This window comes from Arachis ipaensis, chromosome B6 (genome assembly GCF_059453495.1).
Source record: "Arachis ipaensis isolate K30076 ecotype BB chromosome B6, ASM5945349v1, whole genome shotgun sequence".
Lineage (NCBI taxonomy): Eukaryota > Viridiplantae > Streptophyta > Magnoliopsida > Fabales > Fabaceae > Arachis > Arachis ipaensis.
In genome coordinates, this window is record NC_142441.1 from 33,094,577 (window position 1) to 33,107,301 (window position 12,725).

The 12,725-nt window shown below is 38.5% G+C and overlaps 1 protein-coding gene and 1 non-coding gene across 2 annotated transcripts; one reads left to right on the forward strand and one right to left on the reverse strand.

Moving 5' to 3' along the window:
- Positions 1-364: 364 nt before the first annotated feature.
- On the forward strand, positions 365-1,476 carry LOC107648673 (glucose-1-phosphate adenylyltransferase large subunit 1, chloroplastic-like). The gene is made up of 4 exons (XM_021104370.2): positions 365-436; positions 514-626; positions 750-822; positions 1,435-1,476. Exons 1-4 carry the CDS (start codon positions 365-367, stop codon positions 1,474-1,476), a joined length of 300 nt encoding a protein of 99 aa, XP_020960029.1.
- Positions 1,477-6,934: 5,458 nt separating this feature from the next.
- On the reverse strand, positions 6,935-7,042 carry LOC148555081 (small nucleolar RNA R71). The gene has a single exon (XR_015886990.1). It is a non-coding gene; the product is annotated as a small nucleolar RNA R71 (small nucleolar RNA).
- Positions 7,043-12,725: the final 5,683 nt, after the last annotated feature.

Below are 12,725 nucleotides of genomic sequence, written 5' to 3' on the forward strand. Positions count from 1 at the left end.
GTCCTTTTCTCCTTGTTATTACTTGTTTAAACTCAAAATATGGTTTCAGCTGTCTATTTCTTAAATGATAAAAATTCAACTCAATTATGCTTGTAATCATGGTGCATATAAACTGAATAAAAATTAACTTGTAACTCTTTTGCATAGTCATTCCCATACAACAGAAATGATGCTTATGCAAAAATTATAATGACATTTTGCCATTCGTTTTTAAAATTTTGTCATCTCCAAATTCATTATGCTTTTACATGATATAGTGCAGAAAGTGGAGAAGGAAGGATAAAATATAATTTTGAGGTCCCAACATAAGAAGCTTAAGCCGGAATGGGTGTGTTCATGTAGCCGTGTCTCAGATTTTGGTCTAATGAAGATAAACAATAAAGGAAGGGTGATTTCATTCAGTGAGAAGTCTAAAGGAGAAGACCTGAAAGCAATGGTAAAAAGCACAACTCATGCTTGTTAATATCAAGTTTTAGGATATTGTTTCCCTGCTAATGCAAGTAGATAATTTAGCAAGTAGATACGACACTCTTGGGACTTTCATGGGAAGAGGCTGAAAAGAAACCATACATTGCTTTCATGGGAGTGTATGTGTTCAAGAAGGACTTACTTCTTAATCTACTAAGGTACTGCTAATTTTAACTTATATCTTGTAATGTGAAGTTCAATAATGACATATAACATGACAATAAATTGCTTGTTTCAAAGATAGCAAGCTAATTAATTTCAACAAAATTTATTTCATTCAGATGGCGCTTTGCAACTACAAATGAATTTGGATTAGAAGTCATTCCTGCATGTGCTAGTGAGTTTTGCATTAAGGTATGTCTGAAAATTCATTATTGCTTATGGTTTTACTATTAGTAATAAAGTATTATGCACATGGTTCCCCTGCTTCTCCATCTATGTACCATGAACCTAACTGATTGAATTATCTCCAAATAAAATACTAGTAATCTAATCATAGAAAATAACGAATGCGTACAAAGTTTTGGATTGAGTAGGTTGGAAGGAAAACAAATCATGGCTTATCAAGTAACCTTAAGCTTTCAATCATTCATCTATGATTTTTATGAGCATTCTTTCACATTGCAGAGAAGATACAGCAACCTTTCCACGCATTTACTTGTATGTGAATGAAGGAACAACTAAATAATCAAAGCAACATTTATAATTAAAAATAATATTACTATGGTCTCACTAGATGCAACGTGTTTCACACTTTCACCGTTTCTCATTTAGGACTTAGGCATATGCAAACAACAATTTTCATTTAGTTGGCCTTCCATACATTGAGTTGTATCGATCATTGATCATTGAGTTGTATTACATTCTCAATCATTGGCAATAGAAGAACATTAGTGATAAGCTTGGCACCGGTTAATATTGAAATATTTTATCAATATATTGTTTAATTTAAATGAACATTTTCAGGTTCAGAATTTGGCAAATCAAAAGTACATTAGTGGTCAGTAAATTAGTGACATTATCAAGATGCTACTGCACCAGCACTTCCAGATTTTCAAGACAAGCAGAAAAGGATCAATGCAATTGAAGAGGGGCTATTATTATACTTATTATTTTTATACTTCATATTATTATTACTTCCATTGTAATTATTATTATTAAAACCTATACCCATTGGTTTTTAGTACGGTGTTTTATATTGTCTCTATTATTATTATTACTAAAATCAGCGAATTTTAAAAGGAAAATTTAATATTTTTTTTTAATTTGTATTAAAATTAGCGGCAGTTTGTAATCGCCGTTAAAAAGGGCAGAAATTCTAATACTTGAATATTGCGGCCGTTTAAAACCGCCACAAAATTAATTGCCGCAAAATACTGATTCAGCGGCGGTTATACCAGCGGTTGCTGGAAACCGCCACAAAATCATTTTCCCGCACCGATAACCAGGGCAGTTCACTAAACCGACGGTATTTGATTTTGCGGCGGTTTAAAACCGCCGCTAATCATGAAAACAACCGCTGCCATTAACCGTACTTCTTGTAGTGTGTCCACGATGTCAGAAACATGCCAACTTTCACATCGCCCCGCCAGAGGAGCTCATCAGCGTAACCTCACCCTGGCCATTCGCAAAATGGGGACTCGATCTTCTCGGACCCTTCCCTCAAGGATCTGGACAAGTCAAATTCCTCATAGTGGGGGTAGACTATTTCACAAAATGGATCGAGGCAGAACCCCTAGCCAATGCCACTGCTCAAAGAAGTCGAAAATTCCTATATAGAAACATTGTCACAAGGTTTGGGGTTCCATACTCTATAACAACAGACAATGGCACTCAATTTACAGATGCAGGCTTCAGAAAGCTGTTGGCCGATCTAAACATAAAACACCAATTCACATCCGTAGAATACCCCCAGGCCAATGGACAAGCAGAAGCTGCTAACAAAGTCATATTAGCCGGGCTAAAACAGAGATTATAGGATGCAAAGGGAGCCTGGGCCGAAGAGCTCCCAAAAGTCCTATGGGCATATCGGACAACTCCACACTCCACCACAAAGGAATCACCCTTCCAATTAGCTTACGGAATGGAGGCAATAATCCCATTGGAGGTCAAAGAAGGGTCGCCCAGAGTAATCCACTACAACGAAGAGGCCAACCCCCAACTTCAAAGGGAAGAACTCGACCTACTTCCAGAAATCCGAGAAAGAGCTCTGATGAACGGATAATTTATACGCTTTTTGACATTGTTTTTAGTATATTTTTAGTAGGATCTAGTTACTTTTAGGGATGTTTTCATTAGTTTTTATGTTAAATTCATATTTCTGGACTTTACTATGAGTTTGTGTGTTTTTCTGTGATTTCAGGTATTTTCTGGCTGAAATTGAGGGACTTGAGCAGAAATCAGATTCAGAGGTTGAAGAAGGACTGCTGATGCTGTTGGATTCTGACCTCACTGTACTCAAAGTAGATTTTCTGGAGCTACAGAACTCGAAATGGCGCGATTCTAATTGCGTTGGAAAGTAGACATCCAGGGCTTTCCATACATATATAATAGTCCATACTTTGGCCAAGAATAGACGACGTAAACTGGCGTTCAACGCCAGCTCTCTGCCCAAATCTGGCGTCCAGCGCCAGAAAAGGAGCCAAAACCAGAGTTGAACGCCCAAACTGGCACAAAAGCTGGCGTTCAACTCCAAGGAGGACCTCTACACGTGCAACACTCAAGCTCAGCCCAAACACACACCAAGTGGGCCCCGGAAGTGGATTTATGCATCAATTACTTACTTCTGTAAACCCTAGTAGCTAGTTTATTATAAATAGGACCTTTTACTATTGTATTAGGTATCTTTTGATCACCTTAGGATCTTAGGAACATCTTTGAACGCATAGTTCTTAGACCATGGGGGCTGGCCATCTCGGCCATGCCTGGACCTTCACTTATGTATTTTTAACGGTAGAGTTTCTACACTCCATAGATTAAGGTGTGGAGCTCTGCTGTTCCTCAAAGATTAATGCAAAGTACTACTGTTTTCTATTCAACTCATCTTATTTCGCTTCTAAGATATCCATTCGCACCCAAGAACGTGATGAAGGTGATGATTATGTGTGACGCTCATCACCATTCTCCCCTATGAACACGTGCCTGACAAACACTTCCGTTCTACATGAAATAAGCTAGAATGAATATCTCTTAGATCTCCCAACCAGAATCTTCGTGGCGTAAGCTAGAATGATGGCGGCATTCAAGAGAATCCGGAAGGTCTAAACCTTGTCTGTGGTATTCCGAGTAGGATTCACTGATTGAATGACTGTGACGAGCTCCTAACTCGCGATTGCAGGGCGTTAGTGACAGACGCAAAAGGATAGTAAATCCTATTCCAGCATGATCGAGAACCGACAGATGAATAGCCGTGCCGTGACAGGGTGCGTGAGCATATTATTCACTGAGAGGATAAGATGAAGCCATTGACAAGGGTGATGCCTCCAGACGATTAGCCGTGCCGTGACAGGGCATTGGATCATTTTCCCGAGAGATGACCGAAAGTAGCCATTGACAGTGGTGATGTATCACATAAAGCCAGCCATGGAAAGGAGTAAGACTGACTGGATGAAGAAAGCAGGAAAGCAGAGGTTCAGAGGAACGAAAAGCATCTCCATTCGCTTATCTGAAATTCCTACCAATGATTTACATAAGTACCTCTATCCCTATTCTATTATTTATTATTTGAAAACACCATTATCAATTTATATCTGCCTAACTGAGATTTGCAAGGTGACCATAGCTTGCTTCATACCAACAATCTCCGTGGGATTCGACCCTTACTCACGTAAGGTATTACTTGGACGACCCAGTGCACTTGCTGGTTAGTTGTATCGAAGTTGTGAACCATGGTATTGGCACCATGTTCTTGGCGCCATTGCCAGGGAAAGAAAGAGCCATGAATTTTACATAATTAAAGTGTAATCACGATTACGCGTACCAAGTTGCTCACGTTGCCAGGGATTGTTCGAGCCTGGACATCACAATTTCGTGCACCAAGTTTTTGGCGCCGTTGCCAGGGATTGTTCGAGTTTGGACAACTGACGGTTCATCTTGTTGCTCAGATTAGGTAATTTTCTTTTTATTTTATTTTCAAAAATATTTCTAAAATTTTCTCATCTGTTTTCGAAAATAATATAAAAATATTTTCAAAAATTTTATTCAAAATTTTTAAGAATGAATTCTAGTGTTTCATGAAGCATGTTGAAGCCTGGCTGGCTGTAAAGCCATGTCTAATTCCTTTGGGAATGAGTATGTCAGGCGTGTCATGTCTGAATTACATGCTGAAGCTTGGCTGGCCATTGGCCATGTCTAGTGTTTTGGACCGGAGCTTTCATTGAAAGCTTGGCTGGCTCATGAGCCATGTCTAATTCCTGGACTGAAGCTTTAGACTAAGAATGCAAGATTCCTAGAATTCATGTTAAAAATTTTGGAATCCTTATTTTTTCTTTTTCAATTAATTCTCGAAAAAATTCCAAAAAAATTAGAAAATCATAAAAAAATCAAAAATATTTTTTGTTTCTTGTTTGAGTCATGTGTCACGTTATAAGTTTGGTGTCATTTGCATGTGCATCTTGCATTTTTTCAAAAATTTCATTCATTCATAGTGTTCTTCATGATCTTCAAGTTGTTCTTGGTAAGTCTTCTTGTTTGATCTTGATGATTTTTTGTTTTGTGTCTTTTCATGTTTATCATATGCATTCTTGAATTCTTAGTGCTTAAGCATTAAAGAATTCTAAGTTTGGTGTCTTGCATGTTTTCTTTGCATTAAAAATTTTTCAAAATTGTGTCTATGATGTTCATCTTGACATTCATAGTGTTCTTGGTGTTCATCTTGACATTCATAGCATTCTTGCATGCATCACATGTTTTGATCTAAAAATTTCATGCATTGCATCTTTTTAGTGTTTTTCTCTCTCATCATAAAAATTCAAAAATCAAAAAAATTATCTTTCCCTTTTTCTCTCATCAAATTCGAAAATTTGAGTTGACTTTTTCAAAAATTTTAAAATCAAGTTGTTTCTTATGAGTCAAATCAAATTTTCAATTTGAAAATCTTATCTTTTTCAAAATCTTTTTCAAAAATCAAATCTTTTTCAAAATTCTTAGTTATTTTCGAAAAGTCCAAAAATATTTTTCAAAAATCTTTTTCTTATTTTTATACCAAATTTTCGAAAATAACATAATCAATTAATGTTTTGATTCAAAAATTTCAAGTTTGTTACTTACTTGTTAAGAAAGATTCAAACTTTAAGCTCTAGAATCATATCTTGTGATTTCTTGTAAATCAAGTCATTAATTGAGATTTTAAAAATCAAATCTTTTTCAAAAACTAATTTCAATCATATCTTTTCAAAAATATCTTCTTATCTTTTTCAAAAATTTGATTTCAAAATATCTTCTCTAACTTCCTAACTTCTTATCTTTTCAAAAATTGGTTTTCAAAATTTGTTTCAACTAACTAACTAACTTTTTGTTTGTTTTTTTTACTTTTTCAAAACTACCTAACTAACTCTCTCTCTCTCTCTAATTTTCGAAAATATCTTCCCTCTTTTTCAAAAATTTCTTTTTAATTAACTAATTATTCTTATTTTTAATTTTAAAAAATTTTTTTCGAAAAAATACTAACATTTTTCAAAAACCATTTTCGAAAATCATTAACTCTTTTTCAAAAATATTTTTTGAAAATTATCCCTCCCCCATCTTATTTTATTTATTCATTCATATCCTAACATCTCATCTCACATCTCTGCCATCCTCACAGTTGTGTTTCTTCCATTATATTACATTCTTTGTCTCCCCCTCTTCTTCTACTCACACAGGGATCCCTACACTATGGTATAAAGGATCCATATTATTATTATTATTTTTTCTGTTCCCTCTTCTTTGTCATATGAGCAGGAGCAAGGATAAGAACATTCTTGTGGAAGCAGATCCAGAACCTGAAAGGACTCTAAAAAGGAAACTAAGAGAAGCTAAAATACAACAATCCAGAGAAAACCTTTCAGAAATTTTCGAACAGGAAGAGGAGATGGCAGCCGAAAATAATAATAATGTAAGGAAGATGCTTGGTGACTTTACTGCACCTAATTCCAATTTACATGGAAGAAGCATCTCCATTCCTGCCATTGGAGCAAACAACTTTGAGCTGAAACCTCAATTAGTTTCTCTGATGCAGCAGAACTGCAAGTTTCATGGACTTCCATCTGAAGATCCTTTTCAGTTCTTAACTGAATTCTTGCAGATATGTGATACTGTTAAGACTAATGGAGTAGATCCTGAAGTCTACAGGCTCATGCTTTTCCCTTTTGCTGTAAGAGACAGAGTTAGATTATGGTTGGATTCTCAACCCAAAGACAGCCTGAACTCTTGGGATAAGCTAGTCACGGCTTTCTTAGCCAAGTACTTTCCTCCTCAAAAGCTGAGCAAGCTTAGAGCTGATGTTCAAACCTTTAGACAGAAAGAAGGTGAATCCCTCTATGAAGCTTGGGAAAGATACAAACAGTTGACCAAAAAGTGTCCTTCTGACATGCTTTCAGAATGGATCATCCTGGATATATTCTATGATGGTTTATCTGAGCTATCAAAAATGTCACTGGACACTTCTGCAGGTGGATCCATTCACCTAAAGAAAACGCCTGCAGAAGCTCAAGAACTCATTGACATGGTTGCTAATAACCAGTTCATGTACACTTCTGAAAGGAATCCTGTGAGTAATAGGACGCCTATGAAGAAGGGAGTTCTTGAAGTTGATACTCTGAATGCCATATTGGCTCAGAACAAAATATTGACTCAGCAAGTCAATATGATCTCTCAGAGTCTGCATGGAATGCAAGCTGCATCCAACAGTACTCAAGAGGCATCTTCTGAAGAAGAAGCTTATGATCCTGAGAACCCTGCAATAGCAGAGGTGAATTACTTAGGTGAACCTTATGGAAACACCTATAACTCATCATGGAGAAATCATCCAAATCTCTCATGGAAGGATCAAAAGCCTCAATAAGGCTTTAATAATGGTGGAAGAAACAGGTTTAACAATAATAAACCTTTTCCATCATCCACTCAGCAACAGACAGAGAACTCTGAACAAAATGCTTCTAATTTAGCAAATCTAGTCTCTGGTCTATCCAAGGCCACTGTAAGTTTCATGAATGAAACAAGGTCTTCCATTAGAAATTTGGAAGCACAAGTGGGCCAGCTGAGTAAAAGGATCACTGAAATCCCTCCCAGTACTCTCCCAAGCAATACAGAAGAGAACCCAAAAGGAGAGTGCAAGGCCATTGACATAAGCACCATGGCCGAGCCTACTAGGGGAGTGGAGGACGTGAATCCCAAGGAGGAAGACCTCCTGGGACGTCCAGTGATCAATAAGGAGCTTCCCTCTGAGGAACCAAAGGACTCTGAGGCTCATCTAGAGACCATAGAGATTCCATTGAACCTCCTTATGCCCTTCATGAGCTCTGATGAGTATTCCTCTTCTGAAGAGAATGAGGATGTTACTGAAGAGCAAACTGCCAAGTTTCTTGGTGCAATCATGAAGCTGAATGCCAAATTATTTGGCATTGATACTTGGGAAGTTGAACCTCCCTTGTTCATCAATGAACTAAGTGATCTGGATCAACTGACATTGCCTCAGAAGAGACAGGATCCTGGAAAGTTCATAATACCCTGTACCATAGGCACCATGATCTTTAAGGCTCTGTATGACCTTGGTTCAGGAATAAACCTCATGCCCCTCTCTGTAATAGAGAAACTGGGAATCTATGGGGTGTAAGCTGCTAAAATCTCATTAGAGATGGCAGATAACTCAAGAAAATAGGCTCATGGACAAGTAGAGGATGAATCCATCATCCTAGGAAGACCTTTCCTGGCCACAGCAAGAGCTGTGATTGATGTTGACAGAGGTGAAATAGTCCTTCAATGGAATGAGAAATCCCTTGTGTTTAAAACTCAAGGATCTCCCTCTGCAACCATGGAGAGGAAGCAGAAAAAGCTTCTCTCAAAGCAGAGTCAACCTGAGCCCCCACAGTCAAACTCTAAGTTTGGTGTTGGGAGGCCACAACCAAACTCTAAGTTTGGTGTTGAACTCCCATATCCAAACTCTAAGTTTGGTGTTGGAGAGTTTCAACAAAGCTCTGCACATCTGTGAGGCTCCATGAGAGCCCACTGTCAAGCTATTGACATTAAAGAAGCGCTTGTTGGGAGGCAACCCAATTTTTATTTATTTAACTATATTTTTCTTAGTTATATGTCTTTGTAGGTTCATGATCATGTGGAGTCACAAAATAAATAAATAAAATTGAAAACGGAATAAAAAACAGCAGAAGAAAAATCACACCCTGGAGGAGCATCTGTCTGGCGTTCAGCGCCAGGACAGAGCATGGTTCTGGCGCTGAACGCCCAAAATGGGCAGCTTCTGGGCGCTGAACGCCAGAACAGGCATGGTTCTGGCATTCAACGCCAGAAATGGCACACAAATGGGCGTTGAACGCCCAAAATGGCCACCAACCTGGCGCTGAATGCCCAGAGTTGGGTACAAAGGCATTTTTACATGCCTAATGGGTGCAGGGATGTAAATCCTTGAACACCTCAGGATCTGTGGACCCCACAGGATCCCCACCTACCTCCACTCACTTCTTCTCACCACTCTCTTTCACACAACCCCATAAACACTCTTCCCCAAAAAACCCTTCACCAATCACCTCAATCTCTCTTCCCCATCACCTCCTCACCACTCACATCCATCCACTCTTCCCCATAAACCTACCTCATAAACTCCACCTACCTTCAAAATTCAAAACCAATTTCCCACCCAAACCCACCCATATGGCCGAACCTTAACCCCCCCTCCCTTCCCTATATAAAACCCTCCATTCTTCATCAAATTCACACAACACACCCCTCTACACCCTTCTTGGCCGAAAACACTTACCACTCTCCCTCTCCTCCATTTCTTCTTCTTCTTCTTCATCTATTCTTTCTTTTATTGCTCGAGGGAGAGAAAAATTCTAAGTTTGGTGTGGTAAAAGCATAAGCTTTTTGTTTTTCCATTACCATTGATGGCACCTAAGACCGGAGAATCCTCTAGAAAGGGGAAAGGGAAGACAAAAGCTTCCACATCCGAGTCATGGGAGATGGAAAGGTTCATCTCCAAAGCCCATCAAGACCACTTCTATGATGTTGTGGCCAAGAAGAAGGTGATCCCCGAGGTCCCTTTCAAACTCAAAAGAAATGAGTATCCAGAGATCCGACATGAAATTCAAAGAAGAGGTTGGGAAGTTCTAACAAATCCCATCCAACAAGTCGGCATCCTAATGGTTCAAGAGTTCTATGCTAATGCATGGATCACCAAGAACCATGATCAAAGTAAGAACCCGGATCTAAAGAACTATGTTACAATGGTTCGGGGGAAATACTTAGATTTTAGTCCGGAGAATGTGAGGTTAGCGTTTAACTTGCCCATGATGCAAGGAGATGAACGCCCCTACACTAGAAGGGTCAACTTTAATCAAAGGTTGGACCAAGTCCTTATGGACATATGTGTAGAAGGAGCTCAATGGAAGATTGACTCCAAAGGCAAGCCGGTTCAACTAAGAAGATTGGACCTCAAGCCTATAGCTAGAGGATGGTTGGAGTTCATTCAATGCTCAATCATTCCCACTAGCAACCGGTCTGAAGTTACTATAGACCGGGCCATCATGATCCATAGCATCATGATTGGAGAAGAGGTGGAAATTCATGAGATTATACCTCAAGAACTCTACAAGGTGACTGACAAGTCTTCCACTATGGCAAGGTTAGCCTTTCCTCACCTCATTTGCCACCTATGCAATTCAGTTGGGATTGACATAGAGGGAGATATCCTCATTAAAGAGGACAAGCCCATCACTAAGAAAAAGATGGAGCAAGCAAGAGAGCCCATTCATGGAGCTCAAGAGGCGTATGAAGCTCATCACCATGAAATCCCGGAAATGCCTCAAATGCACTTTCCTCCACAAAACTATTAGGAGCACATCAACACCTCCCTAAAAGAATTAAGTTCTAATATGGGACAACTAAGGGTGGAATATCAAGAGCACTCCATCATGCTTCATGAAATAAGAGAAGATCAAAAAGCAATGAGGGAGGAGCAACAAAGACAAGGAAGAGACATAGAAGAGCTCAAAGACATCATAGGTTCCTCAAGGAGGAAACGCCACCATCACTAAGGTGGACTCATTCCTTGTTCTTACTTTATCTGTTTTTCGTTTTCTATGTTATGTGCGTATCTATGTTCGTTTCTTCATTACATGATCATTAGTAGTAGTAACTATGTCTTAAAGTTATAAATGTCCTATGAATCCATCACCTCTCTTAAATGAAAAATGTTTTAATTCAAAAGAACAAGAAGTACATGAGTTTCGAATTTATCCTTGAACTTAGCTTAATTATATTGATGTGGTGACAATGCTTCTTGTTTTCTGAATGTATGCTTGAACAGTGCATATGTCTTTTAAAGTTGTTGTTTAAGAATGTTAAATATGTTGGCTCTTGAAAGAATGATGACTAGGAAACATGTTATTTGATAATCTGAAAAATCATAAAAATGATTCTTAAAGCAAGAAAAAGCAGCAAAGAACAAAGCTTGCAGAAAAAAAAAATAGGAAAAAAAAAAGAAAAAGCAAGCAGAAAAAGCCAAAGCTCTTAAAACCAAGAGGCAAGAGCAAAAAGCCAATAACCCTTAAAACCAAAAGGCAATGGAAATAAAAAGGATCCCAAGGCTTTGAGCATCAGTGGATAGGAGGGCCTAAAGGAATAAAATCTTGGTCTAAGCGGCTAAACCAAGCTGTCCCTAACCATGTGCTTGTGGCGTGAAGGTGTCAAGTGAAAACTTGAGACTGAGCGGTTAAAGTCAAGGTCCAAAGCAAAAAAAAAAAGAGTGTGCTTAAGAACCCTGGACACCTCTAATTGGGGACTTTAGCAAAGCTGAGTCACAATCTGAAAAGGTTCACCCAATTATGTGTCTGTGGCATTTATGTATCCGGTGGTAATACTGGAAAACAAAGTGCTTAGGGCCACGGCCAAGACTCATAAAGAAGCTGTGTTCAAGAATTATCATACTGAACTAGGAGAGTCAATAACACTATTTGAAATCTGAAGTTCCTATAGATGCCAATCATTCTGAACCTCAATGGATAAAGTGAGATGCCAAAACTATTCAAGAGGCAAAAAGCTATAAGTCCCGCTCATATGATTGCAGCTATGTTTCATTGATAGTTTGGAATTTATAGTATATTCTCTTCTTTTTATCCTATTTGATTTTCAGTTGCTTGGGGACAAGCAACAATTTAAGTTTGGTGTTGTGATGAGCGGATAATTTATACGCTTTTTGACATTGTTTTTAGTATATTTTTAGTAGGATCTAGTTACTTTTAGGGATGTTTTCATTAGTTTTTATGTTAAATTCACATTTCTGGACTTTACTATGATTTTGTGTGTTTTTCTGTGATTTCAGGTATTTTCTGGCTGAAATTGAGGGACTTGAGCAGAAATCAGATTCAGAGGTTGAAGAAGGACTGCTGATGCTGTTGGATTCTGATCTCCCTTCACTCAAAGTGGATTTTCTGGAGCTACAAAACTCTAAATGGCGCGATTCCAATTGCGTTGGAAAGTAGACATCCAGGGCTTTCCAGCAATATATAATAGTCCATACTTTGGCCAAAAATAGACGACGTAAACTGGCGTTCAACGCCAGCTCTCTGCCCAAATCTGGCGTCCAGCACCAGAAAAGGAGCCAAAACCAGAGTTGAACGCCCAAACTGGCACAAAAGCTGGCGTTCAACTCCAAGGAGGACCTCTACACGTGCAACACTCAAGCTCAGCCCAAACACACACCAAGTGGGCCCCGGAAGTGGATTTATGCATCAATTACTTACTTCTGTAAACCCTAGTAGCTAGTTTATTATAAATAGGACCTTTTACTATTGTATTAGGTATCTTTTGATCACCTTAGGATCTTAGGAACATCTTTGAATGCATAGTTCTTAGACCATGGGGGCTGGCCATCTCGGTCATGCCTGGACCTTCACTTATGTATTTTTAACGGTAGAGTTTCTACACTCCATAGATTAAGGTGTGGAGCTCTGCTGTTCCTCAAAGATTAATGCAAAGTACTACTGTTTTCTATTCAACTCATCTTATTTCGCTTCTAAGATATCCATTCGCACCCAAGAACGTGA

Excerpts from the sequence above, each read along its gene's own strand:
- LOC107648673 (XM_021104370.2), top strand. The coding sequence starts at position 365 with ATGAAGATAAACAATAAAGGAAGGGTGATTTCATTCAGTGAGAAGTCT. Across the intron at positions 627-749 it reads TTACTTCTTAATCTACTAAG|ATGGCGCTTTGCAACTACAA; the intron begins GTACTGCTAATT and ends TATTTCATTCAG. Across the intron at positions 823-1,434 it reads CTAGTGAGTTTTGCATTAAG|GTTCAGAATTTGGCAAATCA; the intron begins GTATGTCTGAAA and ends GAACATTTTCAG.